We start from the raw sequence: 22,222 nt of genomic DNA on the forward strand, positions 1-22,222 counted from the left end.
GATTATGGTTTACAGTCAATAAAAACACAAAAATTGGCGTATCAGAATATTAGAATATTATAGAAGACCAGATGGTATTTTTGGCAGTGTGCCAAGTCCTACTGGAAAATGAAATCCGCATCTCCAAAAAAATTGTTTTTAAACTGCACTGACTTTAGACTTGATAATAAAACACAGTGGATCAACACCAGCAGATGACAGACATGACTCTCCAAACCATCACTGATCATCTGTAAATTTTATTTTATTTTATTTATTTCAGTGATGGTTTATGAAGATGTGGATTTCATTTTCCAGCAGGACTTGGCACACTGCCCACAATGCCAAAAGTACCAATTAATTGGTCTTATATAATATTCTAATTTTCTGAGACACTGATTTTTAGGTTTTTAATGTCTGTAAGCTTCATAATCATCAACAATAAAATAAATAAAAGTTTAAAATAGATCACTCTGTGTTTAATACATCTATATAATATATGAGTTTCACATTTTCAACTGAATTACTGAAATAAAAGTTTCTCTGGTCAGTTTCTCTGATTTTGCTATTTATAGGTTTATGTTTGAGTAAAATGAACATTGTTGTTTTATTCTATAAACTACAGACAACATTTCTCCCAAATTCCAAATAAAAATATTCTCATTTAGAGCATTTATTTACAGAAAATGAGAAATGACTGAAATAACAAAAAAAAAATGCAGAGCTTTCAGACTTTAAATAATGCAAAGAAAACAAGTTCATATTCATAAAGTTTTAAGAGTTCAGAAATCAATATTTGGTGGAATAACCCTGGTTGTTTTTTAATCACAGTTTTAATTTCATGCATCTTGGCATCATGTTCTCCTCCACCAGTCTTACACACTGCTTTTGGATAACTTTATGCTGCTTTACTCCTGGTGCAAAAATTCAAGCAGTTCAGTTTGGTGGTTTGATGGTTTGTGATCATCCATCTTCCTCTTGATTATATTCCAGAGGTTTTTAATTTCGTAAAATCAAAGAATAATTTTTCAGAGCTGTGAATATCTATATACCAAAATATGCAAAAAAAAGTCTGAGACACTGATTTTTGGGTTTTCATTGGCTGTGAGCCATAATCATCAACAATAAAATAAATAAATGCTTAAAATTCACTCAGTTTTTTGGAAATGCACTAGTACACATGCAATCTCCAAAATAGGAAATGAACAGGACATATTTAAGTATTTTATTGCTTTAATGTATAAAAACAGAAATAATTACCTTCATCTCGAAGCAGACCCGACCCTTGCTCACGCCGTACGAGGCTCGCGCTCCGGACCACAGATACGCAAAACCTTCGATAGTCAGAGGATAGCCGCCGTATCGACTCCGGGAGACTTTAAAGTGCAGGTCACAGTTATCTATAGGAGAATGAGAGAGATAAGTATTACTGATGTACATGAACAGTTTTAATTCTAATCAATAATCAATAATAAAGAAAGGCGAGAGAACTGCACTAACAGGTGTCGAGAGCTACGAGCGTGTCATCAAAATCTTCCTCCTCCTCATCGGCGGGGGGCTGAGGAGAGCGGGACCTAAAATCACACAAAACATGCATTTTATATTACATCATTCTAACACACAGCTTTCTTACACTATTACTGATTATATATAAGGGTACACTGAATATTTGGCAACCCAAAATATGCATTAAAAAATGCAAGAATCACAAGGAAATACTGCAGCGTTTCCTCTAACACTAGCTTTAGCTTTTTTTACAGAAGAGGTGGCAAATGTATGATTAGAATAGCACTGCTGAGGTAAAATTACGATTGTAATAGCAAATGTATGAATAATGTATGATACAATAGCACTGCTGAGGTGAAGGCATGATGAGAATAGCCATTCAGAGACAAATGTATGATTAGAATAGCACTGCTGAGGTAAGATTATAATTAGAATAGCAATGCTGAGGTAAATTTATGGGTGGAACAGCTCTGCTGAGGTAAATGTATGATTAGAATAGCACTGCTCAGGTGAATGTATGATTAGAACAGCCCTGTTAAGGTAAGCATATGATTAGAATAGCACTGCTGAGGTGAGTGCATGATTAGAATAGCGTTACTGAGGTAAATGTCACCCGATAGTAAGTAAAGAAGCACTTTACTTACCCAAATTAATAGTTTTTCAGGAGAGAGAAGTATGTGGATTAATGTCCAAGACTTAGGACTTAGGCCACCTCACTTCCTGTTTATCGGAACTAAACATTTTGCTTAAAAGATCGTATAATAACAGTTTTAAATACTTTCCTTAGTACGTTTTGTTTTGTCAGTAATAAGGTATGTAAAAATGTTTTTTTAATTAAATAATTTTTGACCTTGTGAGAAATCAGAATCAGAGATTTTTTTTTATTTAAAGAAAGATTTTTTTTATTTATGAAAGTATTTAAAAACACATATTAAAACTATATTATAACTGCTAATATTTACACTATAAATAACACACAATATTAAAGATTAATTGAGGACATGATGCGGGCACGGATCCTCCGGCACCGAAGACACTCGAACTCCTCTGCCTCTTCTGTGCGGTTCCATTGCTCACAGCTGCAGTGGTACCACTCCTCACACAGGGGGCAGTACACCCACGAAATGATAGCTCCACCTCCTGGTGGGCTGGCCATTTTGCACCTTCCACAGATGTCTGACATGAAAGAAACACTGTGTCAGACTCGCAAATCGTCCTTGATGACAGAATATAATGTTTTTACAGCTTTCAGCTTTTAGATTGACCTTATTTTTCGGACTATAAGGCGCATTAAGCAACACTATTAAGGATACCTAAATCTGAATCCAAATTTAGCATGGGTGTCGCCATGTATCCCTTCTAAAGGGCAATTTATACTTCTGCGTCGAACCTACGCCGTAGCGGAGAACGTTTATACTTCTGCATGCACGTATCAGCGTCTTTGCGAAGACGGGAATGTGTGGGCGGGAACAATTCAATTTTTCATGCAGGTGTGCATCGAACTACAGCATAGGGTATACGGCAACGTGTACTTTCAATTATTTACAGTAAGCTTAGACTTTCAATATTTTGTCTAAGGGTGAATGTTCAGTCGAGTTTATCCCGCACTAAGACTAGGTGCAGCAGCATTAGCATTAGCAGCAGTGGCTAACAGCAGCACTACTGGGAAGTAAATGCCACCCGATAGCACTAGACTGAGAAATCCTGAGTGTTCCGGAAATCCAGAGCACTAACATGCGAGTCTCTGAGCGATGAAAGAGCTAGTGCTGTGGTTAGCATCTAATGCTAATGAAAACTGACCCTTATAATGCTGTACTTCAGTGTAGTGGCTTTAATGCTCCTTAATACCTGACTGGTAAAATTCATACATAAGGCGCACCAGATTATAAAGTGCACTGTCAATTTTGGGGCAAATTAAAGGATTTTAGGTGCACCTTATAGTCTGAAAAATACAGTAATCAGTAACAGTAAATACAGTAATCTATTTATTTATATTTAATTCTCTAACAGCGATTAAGGGCGTTTTCACATGTTAGTTTTAAATTTGTGTATTTGGAGTGTTTGTCCCTCTGTTTGGTTTGGTTTCACACAGGCATAAACCTAAACGCATCAAAATGCGCACTAATAAACTACGCAACCACATTGTCTCCTCTGATTGATCAGAGCTGTCTGGTGCGGGAGGCAAGTTATTGGTCCTGCGTGTATATCTGTGCAGCGTTGCACGACCACAAGCAGTGAACGCTGCACATACAATGCTCTCAGTGTGTAAACAGCATGGAGCAGCAGAGGCAGCTGTGTTCACAGCTGTGGTACTTAAATAGTGTTATCTGGCTAATGTATCAGATTAAACTGCGCCTTATCAGTAGTTTAGCAAATTCTCACCACAAGAGAATCGCATTAGAGTTCCTTACGTACCGGACTAAGATCACCTCCTCTAGCAGGTCTCGGTCCGGTTATTTTGATTCTGCAACAGAGTGCAATTACTGTTTTCACACCTGCTCAATCAAACCGCACTAAGAGTACAAACCAACCTCTGTTTTAACCGAACCAAATGGTGAACCAGTGTGAAAACGCCCTGAGTCTCGAACTGATTTTAGAGACAGTGACACTGGTACATTTATAACAAGCTTTCCCCTTTCGTTTCTGTGGTCCAGAGTAAAGAGGAAGTGGAAAACGAGAAAGAGGAGGAGAAGGAGGAGGTACCGGCAGAGGTGACGGCAGTGGTACTGGCACTAGTTTTGGTGGTCTGGTCTGCCCTCGTCCATTGTGCCCTGCTCTGCTCCTTGTCCTCTTCAGCCTCCCTGACCAGGTCTTCTTCCTTCTGCTGCAGGAATCTCTCGTACTCATAATCTCCAGTCATTACCCTGGCCTTAACTTCTTCGGGATCCAATTGGATCAGTCCTGCTGCCACCAGGGGATGATCCAACGTGGCTGATGGTGCCTCTGGGTCCTGTGGGCTGGTGGTGTTGGTACTGCTTGTACTGCTCCTGGGGTCAACTGAAGGCAAGAGTTGGCTTGAATCTACAGCGTGTCGATTCAGAGGAAAGATGCCGCACTTCTTGAACCCTTCCACCACAATTCCCTGGTCCTTGAGCCTTTGGTACGGGTTGTGGAAAACTTTGGCAAATTCAGTTTTATTTGCAACAAACAAGTTTTCCAGTTTGGCAAACTCTGCCTTCAAAGGGCCAAAGAATCCCATGTCTAGCGGCTGCAGGACGTGGAAGCAATGAGGTGGAAGACACAGAAGGATGACATCTTCCCTCCTAGCCGCGGCAACGATGTCTGGCGCGAGGTTGAACTTGTATCCGTCGAAGATGAGAAGCAGAGGGCGTTTTTTCCGGGCGTGGCGGACGAAGTGCTCAAACCATCGCTGGAACAGTTCGCCATCTATGTTGCCTGTCAGGGACTTCCCATAGAGGGCATTAGGAGGTCCTCCCTGGGTGTACGGGCCTTTGGGCAATTGTTTCGCAAAAATAATGAACGGAGGAATGTCCTCCCCAGCTGCGTTGAAAGAAGCCAGTACGGTGACGTGGTCTCGGTTCGCACGAAGACCCTGCGAAGGCGGTACTTTGACCCGTGTACCGTCCATCTGGAACCCTAGCTCGTTACAGTTGTAAATGTGGGACGGCTTATTGGTAAGTCCATTCTCTTCCACAGTGGATGACAACAAGTCAAAGTACTTATCCACCACGTCCCTTTTGGCACAAGCCGCCCTCCCCCAGTAGATATTATCAAGGGTCCTCATGCTAAGTTCTGCCGCGTGCCTTTTCCTAAAACACTGCCACCACTTCTTCCCAAGTGTCGGCAGATGTTCCGCTGGGTTCCTCTTCCTCCTAATCGCGTTGGCGTACACCAGAAGTCGCGCTTTGGAGTGTGGGAACCCATGCTGGGCACAGTAGAGGCAATACTGCACAAGATCCTCTTCGTCTTCTGGTGCCAGTAATTGCCTCGGCCCCGTGCGACAGCCGTGAGTTACCCGCCCACATACTCGGTCCCCTAAGGTATTCCGGGGGACATTGAAGAGTTGTGCTGCCCGGCGTACCGCCATGCCCGCAGACACTTCCTTCAGTGCCCGCATCATGTCCTCCTCGCTCCACAGTTTTCGTGGCATCTTTCTGTGAATATGAAATTCGCATAGAAAACTTCCGTGTAATTGAATTACTTTTAAAACGTATCAGTTAGTTTTTAATCTTTTTAATAATGATAATCCTTTAAATAAATTTTGATATAAACAAAATACATTATTTATAGATTATAAACTACTACCATCAAACAATTTATTTTATATATTATTTAATATTTTATAATACTGGCTAATAATATTTGTAATAATGCGCTTTCTCTAGCTGCTTGGCTCGCTTACGGAACACAAATGCGAAATCTTTAAAGGGTGGCAAAACGCCCTGATTTAAGGTGACTCCACCCTTAGCTCAAATTTAAGGGTAAAAAAACTGGGGGGGTAGTTTGTGGGGGGCATTGGGTGATGTATGGGTTTAGGGGCTGGGTAGGCGGGAGAGCTGATTGGCTGAGCTGCAGCAGCAGTGTGCTTATGATGGCAGTGAATCTTATTATTGAGAGGGCGCTACAGAGGCAGAAATAAGCAGAATAAGCATTTTTTAAATTGAGTTAATTTTAAACAGGACCGGTGTGGTTTAGTACGTTCAGTTTCAGTATGTTTAAACGAACATATTTCAGCTACTAATGGAAATAATATGAGTTCGGGTTTAATGGTTTTTTAAACTGTTTAAAAAAAACGACACAAAATGGAAATAAGGTGTGTGTTTCATGCAATTTTTAAGATAATTAACATTATTTTTAATAAATAAATATGGTTCAAAGATGTGTTTTTTTTTCTTCAAAAAAGAGAGATAGGCATGGCCGAAAATAGGGGGTGTTCAATTATATAATTAGAATAGCACAGCTGAGGTCAAATTATGATTAGAATAGAACTGCTGATGTAAATGCATGATTAGAATAGCAGTGCTGAGGTAAATGTTTGAATAGAATAGCAGTGCTGAGGTGAATGTATGATTAGAATAGCACAGCTGAGATCAAATTATGATTAGAATAGCACTGCTGTGGTAAATGTATAAATAGAATAGCACTGCTGAGGTAGATGTATGATTAGATTAGAACTGCTGAGGCAAATACATGATTAAAATAGCAGTGCTGAGGTAAATGTATGATTAGAATAGCAGTGCTGAGGTAAATGTATGACTAGAATAGCACTTCAAAGGTAAGTGTATGATTAGAATAGCAGTGCTTAGGTGAATGTATGATTAGAACAGCAGTGCTGAGGTAAATGTTTGATTAGAATAGCAGTGCTGAGGTAAATCTGCATCACCTCTTGTCCTCCCGGTGCTCGTAGTAGCCGTGGCCTTGGCTCTGGTCGTAGTTCCTCTTGCGGCCGTGATGTCCTCCGCTGTCCTGCTGGGACTTGTGCTTTGAACTCGTCTCTGATGTTTCAGGTGGGCGTTTCTCCTGCTGTTCCTCTGGCTTTTCTTCATCCTCCTTCTTCACATCTACAGGCTGCTCGTCTTCTTCTACAGAGATACATTCAACATTTTAACTCATAAATACATCTATTATACATACAGCTCTAGAAAAGAATGAAGAGACACTTCAGTTTCTGAATCAGTTTCTCTGATTCTGCTATTTATAGGTTTATGTTTGAGTAAAATGAACATTGTTGTTTTATTCTATAAACTACAGACAAAATTTCTCCCAAATTCCAAATAAAATATTCTCTTTTAGAGCATTTATTTACAGAAAATGAGAAATGACTGAAATAACAAAAAAGATGCAGAACTTTCAGACCTCAAATAATGCAAAGAAAACAAGTTCATATTCATAAAGTTTTAAGAGTTCAGAAATCAATATTTGGTGGAATAACCCTGGTTTTTAATCTTTTTTTATGCATCTTGGCATCATGTTCTCCTCCTCCACCAGTCTTACACACTGCTTTTGGATAACTTTATGCTGCTTTACTCCTGGTGCAAAAATTCAAGCAGTTCAGTTTGGTGGTTTGATGGTTTGTGATCATCCATCTTCCTCTTGATTATATTCCAGAGGTTTTTAATTTGGTAAAATCAAAGAATCTCATATTTTTTAAGTGCTCTCTTATTTTTACAGAGCTGTATATATGAAGAGTTTGGTTCCAAAACGCTATAAATCCATTTTTATCAATTTGAGTAAAAAAGGGTTTTCTTTAGCGAGAAAGTGGTAGGCTGAAAACCACTGTTTTCTGTTTCAAACTATCAAATACCATACTAAGGTTAAAATAACACAAAAAAATCAAATCAAGATTTTAATATTTAAAGATTTATTTTTAAAAATAATTCGTTTTTTCGCAAAACGCAATAAATCCATGCCAAGACATTTTTTCCAAAATGTCTTATATATCCTTTGGCATCAATAGAATTTTTTTTTTTACTAATAATGTGCAAAGTACAATAAAAAATAACAGTAAATTGTACATCTGAATATAATAGTTTAACCATTGGGCCTAAAAACACAAATTTCAAAACATTTCTTTTCGAAAAAGTGCAAAATTTCATTAAAGAACAACATTAAGACAATAAAATCCCCAAAATCACGTTACATTCATGTGCTGTAGTGTAGTGTAGTGTAGTATAGTGTGTGTGTGTGTGTTTGTGTGAACTGCAGATGACAGCGGGCATTCTCCCCCCTCCTGAATGCCTCATTTTCTTTACCTTTCAGGTACATGACACTTTTTTGATGGCTTTCTCTTTTTTTTTCAATAACTGCTTCACGAACAGGCTCCTCTATACCATCAAAACCGCTCATTTTCGCGGACTTTGAGAGTGAAAAACGAAAGTGAAAGTAGGCTACACGAAATACCGGCACGCTCAACAGCGCGCGTGTTTACATTAGATAGCTCGTGGAATGCTGCCCTGTGATTGGATGAGTGGAGATGTGGCGTTCTGCGGGAAAACAAGACTGGCGTTTGTCGCGTTTTGGAAAGAAAGAGAGAAAGCAGGGCAGTATTACACGGCGGATGTGGCGTTTTGATGAAAATTGAATATTGGCTTTTCAAGAGTGGTCACGTAACATTCTGATTCTGGCTCTAACTCATTTTTTTTTTAAATGGCGTTTATCGCGTTTTGGAATCAAACTCTTCATATATTTTACTACACAGAAATGTTTAAGAATTGTGTTTTTGAACTATTTACTACATTCTATAGCCCTATTTAGTGATATACATATACATGTAAAGATTTCGACTGTGCACTGCGTAGCTTGATTTAGGGTGTGTCAGTGTGTCTTTGCTATCGTAATGATGGGAAAAGTACACCTCAAAAGGCATGTACTAGTTCTCTTAATTATTTATGAGTGTGGATCATTTTGGACGCAACGTGAAATAAACCAATCAGAGTGTCTCTTTAAGAGCTCATCATTCTCTTTAAGAGTAGATCAGGTGAGCTCTGACTTTGGTGGATTGCTATTGTAACGGTGCAGCTACCTGGACGTGTCCAACAAACTCTTCTCAGCAGAGGAAACTGAGCTGCTGGTTGACGCTGTGAAGAAGCTCCAGCAGCTCATTTACGAGCTGAGACCATGTATCAGACATAACGTATTTTGGCACAATGAGGTGCACTTAAAATCCTTTCATTTTCCCCAAAATAGTCAGTCCACCTTGTGTATAAATTATACCAGTCAGGTATTACGTATTAAGTAAAGTCACTCTGCTAAAGTACAGCGTTATACAGGAGTTTCAGTTTAGTTTAGCTCCAGCAGTATTAGCATTAGCTACTAACCGCGCAAAACGCTAGCTCCATCGCCGTTCAGAAGAGAGTATTATCTGCCTGTAGCCTGCTGCTAACCCTGGCTAGCACTGCTGGAGCAACATTAGCATTAGCTGCTAACCACGTGAAGCTCTAGCACTTTCGCCATTCAGAGGTCAGTATATTGGACTGTAGTGTGTAGAAAGAATTACAGTTTTGTTTACTTAGCTTAGCTGCTGAATTAGAAAGAAAACAACACCCCTGTTCCTACTAATAGTTCCTAGTGTCGCATAAAATGCGCCTTATAATCCAGTGCATAAATACGGTATTCAGAAACACTGTTGCAAGTTGTAAGATAGGACCCACTGTCATGTTTAGCTGCTACAAATTTTTAATGAAAAGTGCTACAAATTTCAGACGCATAATCAGGACATTCTTCATGCTGAATGCAGTTACTGACCTTCTTTACAGACCAGTTCTGACTCAGGCTGGGCTTCACTTTCCTCAGTCGTCTCTGTTTTGGTCATATTAACGTCTACAGGGATGTCAGGTACAGCGTGATCCTCCACTTTAACCTCGGGTTTCTCAGTCTGAGTGCTCTCTTCCTCCAGCTCTGCCTGCTGAGGATCATCTTCATCACCTGCATCTTCATCACCTGCATCTTCATCACCTGCATCTTCAACACCTGCATCTTCAACACCTGCATCTTCAACACCTGCATCTTCAACACCTGCATCAGTACAATACACACACTGAATAAACTCTGGACACACATATAGAGATAGACTAAACAATGACTGAACAATAACTTTTATTGAGTCTTATTGAACCATTCATTTCAAGTTAGACCTCTTGCGATAGTCACGCCTAGTGCTGGGAGATTATGGCCTAAAAAATTATCTTAGATTTTTTCACAAAAATTCAGATTTTCAATTAAAATCCTCCCCACGAAAAATCTAACTACAGATGACAAAGAAATGGTTCAAAAATAGATTAACCTGTTAAAAAAAATGATTTTTGGTTGCTTTGGGTTTAGTTGACTTATTGAATCATTGAGTGAAACAATGCTTACAAGCCCATGCTGAGCTCATGTACACACACAGCCCAGAAGAAACTCACACAGTAACAGACACTGTAGTTTTACTTCAGAACGCGGGTTTTTGAGTAAAAATTGAGAAATAACTCACTAAACGAGTCACAGAAGAAACTTTTAAGGAGGGATTATTATTGTTTTACACAATTAATCGTCACCGGAGAGCGATGACACTGCAGTTTTTAGAAGCGGGTTAATTTCTAACTAAATATACGCTTTATCCCACTGGGTGTTTGAGCTCAAACCGGAAAAAAACAGTCCTCGGAGGAACGTTTAGAAAATAAGCATGCATTAGTCTGCAGGAGCCACCAGTTACCAAGGTAAGATGAATTAACACTTCTGAAATGAGTAGCGTTTTTGGATATTTCACATTAAAAAGATAAAATGTCTGTATGTAAAATCGTGATCCCTCCATTTTGAAAATCGCATTAAAACTGTAATTCGAATTAATCGAATTAATCGTGAAAATCGCCCAGTACTAATTATGTTAACGACTTATCGTATGATAAACAAACATGATGTTGATATTTAATATTTGATATTAAAAAGGCACTAAACCCTAAAACATATTTTTTTCATTAATAGCTGAAATGTGTTCCTTTGAAGTTCGGTTTAAATTTTTTACAAAACTTTCCTAACCTTTGAAAAGTTAATTTCTGTCTCTGCAGCGCCCTCTCAGGTTCAACTGAGCTATAGGCAAGATTTGAACGGAGAGACTGACAATATGCAAAGTAGTCAATCAATAATACCGCCCACCCAGCCCCCCGCCTGCTGACATCGAACCATCTGCCCCACCCATAAACCCATACATCACCCAGTTCCAGCTAAAAACAAGGGGGTTTAGTTAACCCCCAGCTCAAATTTAAAAAAAGTTTAGGCAGGGCACTGGGTGATGTATGGGTTTAAGGACAGGGCAGTGTGGGCAGTGTGCCAAGTCCTGCTGGAAAATGAAATCTGCATCTCCATAAAAGTGGTTTTCAGCAGAGGGAAGCTGTAAGATATGAAGTGCTGTAAGATTTTGTGGGAAAACAAAACTGCACTGACTTTAGACTTGATAATAAAACACAGTGGATCAACACCAGCAGATGACAGACATGTCTCTCCATTAAACCATCACTGATCAACTAACCGGAGATGCTAACTGTTTCTGAGATGAATTAATGGCTGATGTTTGATATGAGAATGACGTTTCCGTGCAGGTTAGATATCGCAGAAATCATAAGACCCCTACGCTTCGGCCAATCCTACACCTGATTCTCTGACTGTAAAGAAGATTCATACCTGCTTTAGCCTGCTCTTCAGCCTGCTCTTCTTCATCCTCATCTGCTTCCTCTTCCTCCTCCTCCTCAGCCTCTGCAGCAGCTTCAGCCTCCAGAGCAGCCCTCAGCCTCTCCACCAGATCTGCCTTCAGCCCCCGAGCGTCCAGACCCCTCTTCTGCAGCTCCTCCTTCAGCTCATTTACCTTCAGCTTCTTCACGTCTATGTCCATCCTGAGTTTAATTTAAAGCTCTGCTAGCTTTGTTCTGGTCTGTAACAACATATAAACACAAAAACACAGGGTTTATTAGTGCTGGAGGAAGATCATCAATATGGGTACACTAGTATGACATCTGTTTAAAAGACAATTATAAGTTACTACTTTTTATGCATCAATCACACACACAGACACATATATATATATATATATATATATATATATATATATATATATATATATTAGGGTTAGTTAGTTGAAGTATGCACAACTTTTAGGATAATTACAGTAAATGTGCATTGTAACTTTACTGTAATTAACATATAAGTGAAACAAAAAGTTAAAAAGTGTTGAACAAAGTACCCAAACTATGTATAAATTAAGTTACTTGAGTTTAAGTATCTATAATTCCTGAAAGTAAAATATAAAATATTATTCCAGTAAAAGAACAGTAACTGTGTGTGCTATGTATCTGGATGAGTCCAGTACAAATATGCAGTTTTAATGTTTATATAATAATAATAATAATAATAATAATAATAATAATAATAATAATAATAATATGTGTGTGTGTGTATTCTACATTAAAATCAGAGAAAGTATTTATATTAGGGTTAGTTAGATGGAGTAGCACAGCTTTTAGGATAATTACAGTAAAAGTGCATTGTAACTTTACTGTAATTACCCTAAAAGTTAAAAAGTGCTAGATGAACAGCTAATACTCAAACTGGACAGTCTGGGGCTGAGCACTTCACTGTGCAACTGGCTGTTAGACTTCCTGACTGGAAGACCACAGGCAGTGCGGGTTGGCAGCAGCACATCCAGCATCACCACACTGAACACAGGGGCTCCCCAAGGATGTGTGCTGAGCCCCCTTCTGTTCACTCTGCTGACCCACGACTGCACACCAGAACACACCTCCAACCTCTTCGTCAAGTTTGCGGATGACACGACGGTGGTGGGTCTCATCAGCAACAACGATGAGTCACACTACAGGAGCGAGGTGAGCCGCCTGGCCTCCTGGTGCAAACACAACAATCTCTCTCTGAACACAGAGAAGACCAAGGAGATTGTTGTGGACTTCAGGAGAACTCACACACAGCACACCCCTCTGTTCATCAACGGAACTGCTGTGGAGAGGGTGAGCAGCACCAAGTTCCTGGGTGTGCACGTCACAGAGGACCTCTCCTGGAGCACCAACTCAGCGTCACTGACCCGGAAGGCAAATCAGCGTCTCTACTTTCTCCGCAAGCTGAGAAGAGCTGGAGCCCCCACCCCCATCATGACCACTTTCTACAGAGGGGCCATCGAGAGCATCCTGACCAGCTGTTTCACCGTGTGGTACGGGGCCTGCACAGCATCCTGCCGCAGGACCCTCCAGCGCATCGTGAGAGCAGCTGAGAAGATTGTTGGCACCTCTCTCCCCTCCCTTCAGGACTTGTACAGCTCCCGCCTCACACGGAAAGCCCTCCGTCTGGCAGGAGATCCATCCCACCCACTACACAGCTTCTTCATCCTGCTGCCATCAGGGAGGAGACTGCGGAGTCTCGGGGCGAGGACCAGCAGACTGCGAGACAGCCCCATCCATCAGGCTGTGAGGATGCTGAACTCTCTTCCTGCTCTACCCCCCATCCCAATCCTGCCCCAGCACACACTCACTCAGCATCCTGACCCCCCACCAATACAGTACTGAAACTCTGCACTACAATGCACAAAGTACTGGTCCCTTCCAAACGGACTTGCACTACACACCACCTGCACTACTGATATACTTGCACTGTCAATACGCACTTTAATTCCCCAAAAAACTGTGAACTTTTAAGGACTTACGCACCCATTCACTTTACCTGCCTTAAGATATATACCACATACCATATTTGCACTGCTGATATATACTATTTATACTGTCATTCCATCTCAATCACCATCAATATTGCACTATTGTCTTACGTATGTTTATTGTGTCTTGTTGTTTTGTACATATAGTGTCTCCCACTCTTTTATATTATATTTATATATCTATTCCTCCCCCACACTACTGCACCTTGTTTCTGTCTCATGTATGTCTATTGTGTCCCTGCTGTATTGTACACATAGTGTCTCCCATTCTCTTTTATTATATCTATTATCTGTACTTGCTGTAAAATTGGGAAGGAGAGTAACGTAATTTCAATTCTCTGTATGTCCTGTACATATGCAGTATTGACAATAAAACTACTTGACTTGACTTGACTTGATGAACTACCCAACCTACGTATTAATTAAGTTACTTGAGTTTAAGAATCTATAACTACTGAAGGAAAATTATTTAAAAATATTACTCCAGTAAAAGAACAGTAACTGTGTGTGTGTCTGGATGAGTCCAGTAAAAAATGTGAAGTTTTATCTGTTAAAATAATATTGTTTATATAATAATATATGTGTGTGTGTGTGTGTGTATTTGTAATCTACATTCAAATCAAAGACAGTATTTAAATGAGGGTTAGTTATAACTACAGAAGGCAAAATATTACTCCAGTAAAAGAACAGTAACTGTGTGTGTGTGTGTGTGTGTGTGTGTGTGTGAGTCCAGTACAAATATGCAGTTTTATTTGTTAAAATAATACTGTTTATATAATAACATGTGCATGTGTGTGTGTACATTCAAATCAAGGACACTATTTATATTAGGGGTAGTTACCTTGGAGTAGCACAACTTTTAGGGTAATTACAGTAAATGTGTATTGTAACTTTACAGGAGAGAGAAAAAACCTTGTAAACATTTAATAGAAGTCAATGTAAAAAGAGTTTATTTTAGGTAATTTTGAAGAGATTCTATTGGTCCGTTCATCAAGAAAATTTGGCACAGTGTAAGAGACAGTTTGTCTGTTCAAATTATGTAGTAAACTAAAAATCGACAAAAATGGAGATAAGTGGAGTGGCAAAACTTTTATCTAGGTTAATTACAGTAAATATATATAATTAGGTATTGTATAATTATTATAAGGATTAGCTACAGTATATACGTGTAATAGACTTGTATCTAGGTTAATTACAGTAAAGCTACACAACCATGATAAATTAAAGTATGCATATTTAATATATACACTAAAAGCACAACATTAAATTAGCCTAATATCAGAGACAGTATTTATAGGAGGGTTAGTTAGCTGGAATAGAACAACTTATGGGTTAATTACACTTTACTGTAATTAACCTAAAAAAATTGCTTTTAGTGTAAATTACACATATATCTATCTATATGTCCTTTATAGTGTTGAACGAAGTACCCAACCTATGTATTTATTTAGCTACTTGAAATATTACTCCAGTAAAATGACAGTAACTTTGTAAGTGTGTGTGTGTCTGAATGAGTCTAATAAAAATAGGCAGTTTTATCTGTTAAGATAATAATATTTATATAATAATATGTGTATGTGTGTAATGTTTAACATCAGATATATTATTTATATGAAGGTTAGTTAGCTGGAGTAGCACAACGTTTAGGTTTATTACAAACAATGTGTAAATTATTACTCCAGTAAAAGTACAGTAACTGTGTGTGTGAGTGTGTCTGGATAAATCATTTAAAAATATGTAGTTTTATCTGTTAAAATAATCATGTTTTATATTAATATGTGCACGTGTGTGTAATATTTAAAATAAGAGATAACTAGTATTTATATGGGGGTTATTTAGCGCAACTTTTAGGTTAATTACAGTACGCATAATTAATATATAGTTACACTAAAAGCATGACATTAAACTAACGTTAGTTATCTTTTATAGTTATATTTTAAAGTTAGTAACGTTTAACTAGTTAAGCTAACATATACAGTAACAGCACAGTTTATAAGCTGGGGTTAAGCAAAAAACACAAATATGGTTATTTTTACAAGAATTAAAAAGCTACTTTTGGACAAACATAATTATTTTAATATATAAAACTGCATATATTTACTGTACACACCCAAAAATACCCAGTTATACTAATGCTAACTAGCTAAGCTAACTAAATAGCTACACATATTAGCATTAGCCGTTAGCCTTAGCATTAACCGCTACCCAGCTCACTAATGTATTTACAGTAGCAGCACAGAGCCCGCGGCTAACATGCTAACGGCAAATGCTGCACTATTTAAATAAAACTAGGCTTTATAGTACAGTTCTAGCCGTATAGATAATATTAGTAAAATAAAAAACAGTTCCTACCTTCAGCTCAGCCCTCAAATCCAACACTTTCACCCCAAAAAACACCAAAATCAGTGGAATTACAGAGCGCAGCCTGCCAACAGCAACTACCGCCGCAACACACCGCCAAAACTCACTGCCGCCCCCGCTAGGACTGACACAGCACTGCATGTACTATGTGTGTATGTGTAAATGTATGTATTATTATGGCTCACAGCAAATGAAACCTCAAAAAGTGTGCCAAGTCCTGCTGGAAAATGAAATCTGCATCTCCAAACCATCACTGATTGGTGGAAACGTCACACTAGACCTCGAGCAGTTTGGACTGTGTGTCTCTCCACTCTTCCTCCAGACTCTGATCCCTTGATTTACTTTAAAGGAAATGTAAAATTTACTGATGATCAGTGATGGTTTGGAGAGTCATGTCTGTCATCTGCTGGTGTTGATCCACTGTGTTTTATTATCAAGTCTAAAGTCAGTGCAGTTTTGTTTCCCCACAAAATCTTACAGCACTTCATATCTTACAGCTTCCCTCTGCTGAAAACAACTTTTATGGAGATGAGGATTTCATTTTCCAGCAGGAACACTGCCCACACTGCCAAAAGTACCAATTGGTCTTATATAATATTCTAATTTTCTGAGACACTGATTTTTGTGTTTTCATTGGCTGTAAGCTTCATAATCATCAATAAAATAAATAAATACTTATTAAAAAAGAGAGTTTCACATTTTGAACTGAATTACTGAAAAAAAGTAACTTTTCAATGATATATATTTTTTAGATGTGACTCTATCTCATGAAGACACTGATATTAAAATATCAAGAGTGTGCAGAAAACATACATGTACATACATATATTAATCTACAATGTAAAAAATACTTTAAATAAAGAAATAATATTCACTATTATTTTTTTCTCCACTAATCTCCACTTAGCTCAATCTAAGACCACACAGTACATGTTGAGATGTTTTCACACTTTTAATTCAATCACAATCAGCATACAAAATAAATGATCACTTACTCAATTATATAGAATATTTTATTTTACAATAATCAATATACATCCGTATGCACATGCCACTTTTGGTCTTTCAATGTGTACAGGATCAAATCAGTGCACAGCTGAGGAAAACTCTGTGAAAACACAGTTTTTTAATCTGTAATTTTTTAATCGACCTTATAAACAATTCAACCACAGCCTCCTGACTCCAGTCACAATAAAGAACACATCAGATTTAGGTCCCACTTTGGCTCTAATTAATATAATTACTGTAATAAGAGGATTATCTAGAGAAGCTGAAGCTGAAAATGTGTGTAAATGTGAACAGAGAACTGGCCAGATATGCAACAATAAGAACAAGATTAAAGGCATGAACTTCCCTCAGTTATCTCCTTATATTATTACAGGTATAGTTCACCAAAAATACAATTTGCGAGTTCAGCCAATATAGGTTTGGTGCCTAAAAATCAGTTTTATTGCTTCTAGAACTGGAGCTTTGGAGAAATATTATTTAATTGAAGTCCAAAAATTACATATACATAACATGTGTCCTGGATGATCTGACCAGAAGGCGTATACAGTTCACACAGCAGGTAAATGTGGCTCAAATCCAGTGTTTTACATCATATTTGACATTTTTTATTCCGATTTGGGTCACTTTGATATGTGGTATTGAAATTAAATACATATTCGATTCACAGCAATGCAGTTTTACATCAAACTGAAGAAAAAAGACTAAATAAATGTGAATATGAATAGACAGGAGGAAAATGGACAACAGCAGTAATTGAGGGTTTCAGTCACGGAAAAAACAGGATAAAAGAGCTCAGAAATATTTGTATTGATATGTTTCTTCCCATAATATTCAAAAACTTGTATTGTGACACAGCCACACAGTGTTCCTAATAAATTGGCAAAATATGTATACAGAATAATGTGTTATTTTCACTGAGCTAAAGTGAATTCTCGGTGAGGACCTCCTTCAAAGCTCTTGAGATTCCGATTTATTATTCTGGATCAAAGTGAAACTTAACGTGAAGCATTGCTCCGTTACACATATGTATGAAAATGAGCTGTTCAGACAAAAAAAAAATCATAGTGCGAACAGCTTAATCGAATTTGAGCCACTTTTATCTGTGTAACCAGTGTATTATACATAGTCTACTTATCACGATACCACACCGTCCACCGTCCGTGCGGGTTAGCTGAGAATGACGATACTAATTAAAAGTAATTGATAAAAATGATATTCGTGGCTTGTGAAGAACAATCCAGCCTACAGCCCCGCCCCTATCGTAACTAGCCCCGCCCCCTGCACAACTAGCCCCGCCTCCAGTGGAAATGATATGATCAGAAATATGTACGTATACGAGTTTTGCCAATAATAATTTTTTTTTTTTATCAGATCACCCAGGATAGATGTTATGTTTTTCCAGCCCTTCATATTTCTACTTTCGCTGCCCCCTAGTGTTTTGGAGGTGCAACTGCAGAGCGACTCAAATACACCACATGTATTATTATTATCATTATTAATGTTCAGAATGTATTAAGTTTAGTTTCGACTTGTAGCCCCAATGCAAAAACAAATGAAAACACTGAATGAAAAGCTAAATTTAGTCCGATACCAAACCAAATGCTAAATTTATTGCTAAATCATGTTTATCTTAATTTAGATGCATCCAAATCTACTGTATCATAGAATTAACTGTGATTCTCTGAAATGCTGTGAAAAGAAACTAAGCCATCAAATGGTACACTTAGAATTAAACACTGTTTACAGTCATTTTCTCACTAACCCCCAGCGGCCGGGTCATTCCCGACTCTCCAGATCTCAATCTCAGGACCAGAACACGTAGCAGGACCTCCACTCGGCTGTGTTCCCATAAGCATGGCAGTATTCCCTGTACACTAGTGCACTCTTCGCCTACATTCGCACACTCTCTCCGCCCGTTAAATGTAGTTATTATTTGCTGGGAGCAGCAGGAAGCGACAGCAGCAGCCGGTTGACCTCTCGGATCTGAGCGTCCAGAGTCTCTGTGGCGAGGGCCAGCTCCCCCAGCTGGGTCTGCAGGCCGTTGAGGGTCTCCGCCAGCTCCTCCTCTTTACGGCGGGAGTTGGCGGCCTGCCGGCTGTACTCCAGCACCATGCAGCCACCGCCGATCAGGAAAACGATGGCCTCGCCCAGAAGCTCCGCCCCCAGCTCTGCCGCCGCCTCCTCGTTCAGGGGTTTGATGGTGGAGCCCTTAAAACCCATCATCCTCATCTTCGTCCTCATCTCGACCCAGTGGTACGCTGCAGAGAGGGAATAGAATTAGTGTGAAAGTGTAGCGTGTAGATACAACAGTATGGTGATTCTGTATCTACTGTAACTGTAGATTAATTACAGAGCAGTATGGGTACAACAGATTACAGTGCTGGTGATTCTGTATCTACTGTAACTGTAGATTAATTACAGAGCAGTCAAATAATATATATAATATTATTATAATAATATTATTCATGCAGATATTACTATAATTAAAACTGATGAGTATTATATTGATATTAAGTTAAACATGCAGCATAACAGACTGTATTTAAGATATAAATTATTTTATATATGACACTATATCTTCTGTATTTATATACAATTAGCAACATTGTTTAACATACTGACAATATTAATACAAGCTACAGAACATTTTCAAACATGTATTAAAGCTGGTTCTCAGTGTGTATTAATAACTAATCCTATAAACACACTAATAGATATAGAATAGATAGATAATATATTGTAGATAGTGTATATAGTTCATATAAAAACAGAAAATATAGTTACATATATAAAATATCTTATATACACTCTGTTATGCTGTATTAATTGTACGAATATGTATTAATGAAAGAACACTAAGACGTTTTGCCATTTTTTATCATTTGTTTAACATACTGACACTATCAATACAGGCTAATGCTAATACAGATCAAACCAGATAATTTAATTCTCTAATAAACATTTTAAACGTGTATTTAATGATTTTTATCTGATTATCAGTGTGTATTAATAAAAAGTCCTATAAACACCATAGAAGCTCTATTGATTGCCATAAATATTGTAGCTAGTTGTATATATAATATATTACATATAGTTACATATATAAAATATCATTTATCGTATATCATATTTAGTCTGTTATGCTGCATCCATAATAATTATACTAATTTATGTATTTTATTGGTTTTGCCATTTCTTAACATTGTTTAACATACTGACAAGATCAATACACGCTACTACAGATTAAACCAGCTGTTTTAATCCTCTAATTAATATTTATAAACGTTTATTAAATGTGTATTAGCTGGTTATGAGTGTGTAATAATAACCAGTTCTTTATAAACACCCTTATTAAAACAACAATGTCAGATTTTTACTAAAAGGCACTTTCAAACCCTCAATGACAGACACTGCCTGAGCTCCTATTGGTCTAAACCGAAACGGAAAGACACGCCCTCTCGTTGGTGATTGGTCTACTAGCAAGTCAATCACATGCACAAAACTCCACGCTCTAACATCAGCGCTCCGGATTGGCTGAACGCGGTGCTGACTGGAATCTGATTGGCTGTGAGAGTGCCCGTTCCGTCAGTAGCTATCAGGCACACACTGCTCGGTTGTGGTCCCGGTTCTGGGCCGGTTCTGGAGCTCACCCTGGGCCGGGGGAAGGCAGATGTAGTTCTTGAAGAAGTCGCTCCGCCGCGCGCCCGCTTTAATCCGGTTAGCCACGGGTTTACTCAGCTGCCGGACCCCGAGATACAGCAGCTTCGCCAGCGGGAACGCGCCCACCACCATCTTCACCAGCGCCTCTCTTAGCGGGGGCGGGGCTACAGCGCTGAGGTCCAATCGGTGAAGAGTTGCTACAAGACCTCACCCATACAGCCATTTTCCTGATCCTATTGGATGAAAATATGTTTGCAGTATATTATACAGTCGCTAGAGGGAGACAGAGAAAAAGAGCGAGAGTAATAATACAAACTAAAGGAAATGTATATATTTAAATATAAATAATTATTATTAAATATCGAATATATAAATAATGTGATTAATGCAGATTTTCCTATAATTAATAATAATAATAATAATAATAATAATAACAATAAGCATACCAGACTGTATATAAGACTGATAATAATAATAATAATAATACTAATACTAATAATAATAATAATAATAATAATAATAATAATAAAGGAAATACACACTTTAAATAAATACATTTAATATAGACAAATAATAATACAAAATAATAATAATAATACAATAAATACAATACATAAAAAAATAGTAAAATTATAAGAGTGATAAGAAATGGTAAAATAAATAAAAATAATGAACTAAAGTCATAAGAATAAAAAAATATTTCGTTTATTTTTTTCACCACAATGTAATTAAACACGGTTCTCCCAAATTCCAAAAAAATATATAATTTAGAGCATTTATTTAAAGAAAATGAGAAATAGTCGAAATAATGAAACAAAAAAAATAATAATAATGCAGAAAAGTTACAACAAGCCCCGCCCACATAGCCCTTCTCCTCACCCTATTGGATGAAAATGTGTCTGTAGTGTATTATACTGTCGCTAGATGGAGACAGAGAGAGGGATAATACAAAATAAGTGAAATAAATATAGTTATACATAAGTAATTAAAATTAAACGTCGGATATATAAATAGTATGATGAATGCAGATATTACCATAATTAATATTGATGACTATTATATTGATATTAAGTTCAACATGCAGCATAAAATACTATATATACGATTAATTAAAAAAAAAAATATATATATATATATAGAAACTATAGATAGGAAAACAAATTACAATCAATTAAGGAAATACACTTTAAATAAATACATTTATTATAGATGAATAGAATATATATGTGTATAAAAATTAGGAAAATCTAAATAAGAAATGACCATCAAAAATTAACACAAAATAAAGAAGAAAAAAATATTGAAATGATAAGAGTGTTAATAAATGGTAAAATGAAAATAATAATGAACTAAGATCTTAAGAATAAAAATAAAAAATCTATCCATCCATTCATATATCTACAGTGGCTTGCAAAAGTATTCATACCCCTTGAACTTAAATGTATTTTATAGAGATCTTAAGTGATAAACCAACACAAAATAGCACATAATTTTTTAAAAACAATTATAAAATAAAAATCTGAAAAGTGTGATGTGCAAAAGTATTCAGCCCCCTTT

The 22,222-nt window shown here is 37.5% G+C and overlaps 2 protein-coding genes across 12 annotated transcripts in view; both read right to left on the reverse strand.

Annotated features, from left to right (window-relative positions):
- The window catches only part of hnrnpul1 (heterogeneous nuclear ribonucleoprotein U-like 1), a 47,459-nt gene extending 31,336 nt beyond the window's left edge, over positions 1-16,123 (reverse strand). Inside the window, exons 1-7 of one of the 11 annotated variants that reach the window (XM_049483437.1) lie at positions 15,989-16,119; positions 11,605-11,851; positions 9,916-9,945; positions 9,691-9,885; positions 6,830-7,028; positions 1,480-1,553; positions 1,240-1,379 (exon numbers count right to left, since the gene is read on the reverse strand). In XM_049483437.1, the coding sequence (XP_049339394.1) occupies positions 1,240-1,379; positions 1,480-1,553; positions 6,830-7,028; positions 9,691-9,885; positions 9,916-9,945; positions 11,605-11,812 (846 nt within the window). In that variant the 5' untranslated portion in view covers positions 11,813-11,851; positions 15,989-16,119. Of the gene's footprint in view, positions 1-1,239; positions 1,380-1,479; positions 1,554-3,660; positions 5,601-6,829; positions 7,029-9,690; positions 9,961-11,604; positions 11,852-15,988 lie in introns of those variants that run through there. The other 10 variants (XM_049483438.1, XM_049483435.1, XM_049483432.1 and 7 more) reach the window with 10 other exon arrangements.
- Positions 16,124-16,992: 869 nt separating this feature from the next.
- Positions 16,993-20,845, reverse strand: opa3 (outer mitochondrial membrane lipid metabolism regulator OPA3). Its single transcript, XM_007231284.4, has 2 exons — positions 20,656-20,845; positions 16,993-19,263 (listed from the first exon to the last, which is right to left on the reverse strand). The coding sequence occupies exons 1-2, from the start codon at positions 20,795-20,797 to the stop codon at positions 18,935-18,937; spliced, it is 471 nt and encodes a 156-aa protein (XP_007231346.1). The 5' UTR covers positions 20,798-20,845; the 3' UTR covers positions 16,993-18,934.
- Positions 20,846-22,222: the final 1,377 nt, after the last annotated feature.

This window comes from Astyanax mexicanus, chromosome 9, assembly GCF_023375975.1.
Source record: "Astyanax mexicanus isolate ESR-SI-001 chromosome 9, AstMex3_surface, whole genome shotgun sequence".
NCBI lineage: Eukaryota > Metazoa > Chordata > Actinopteri > Characiformes > Acestrorhamphidae > Astyanax > Astyanax mexicanus.

Coding starts and splice junctions, on each gene's coding strand:
- opa3 (XM_007231284.4), bottom strand. CDS start 20,797: ATGGTGGTGGGCGCGTTCCCGCTGGCGAAGCTGCTGTATCTCGGGGTC. Junction 19,264..20,655: donor CTGCCTTCCCCCGGCCCAGG/GTGAGCTCCAGA, acceptor CCCTCTCTGCAG/CGTACCACTGGGTCGAGATG.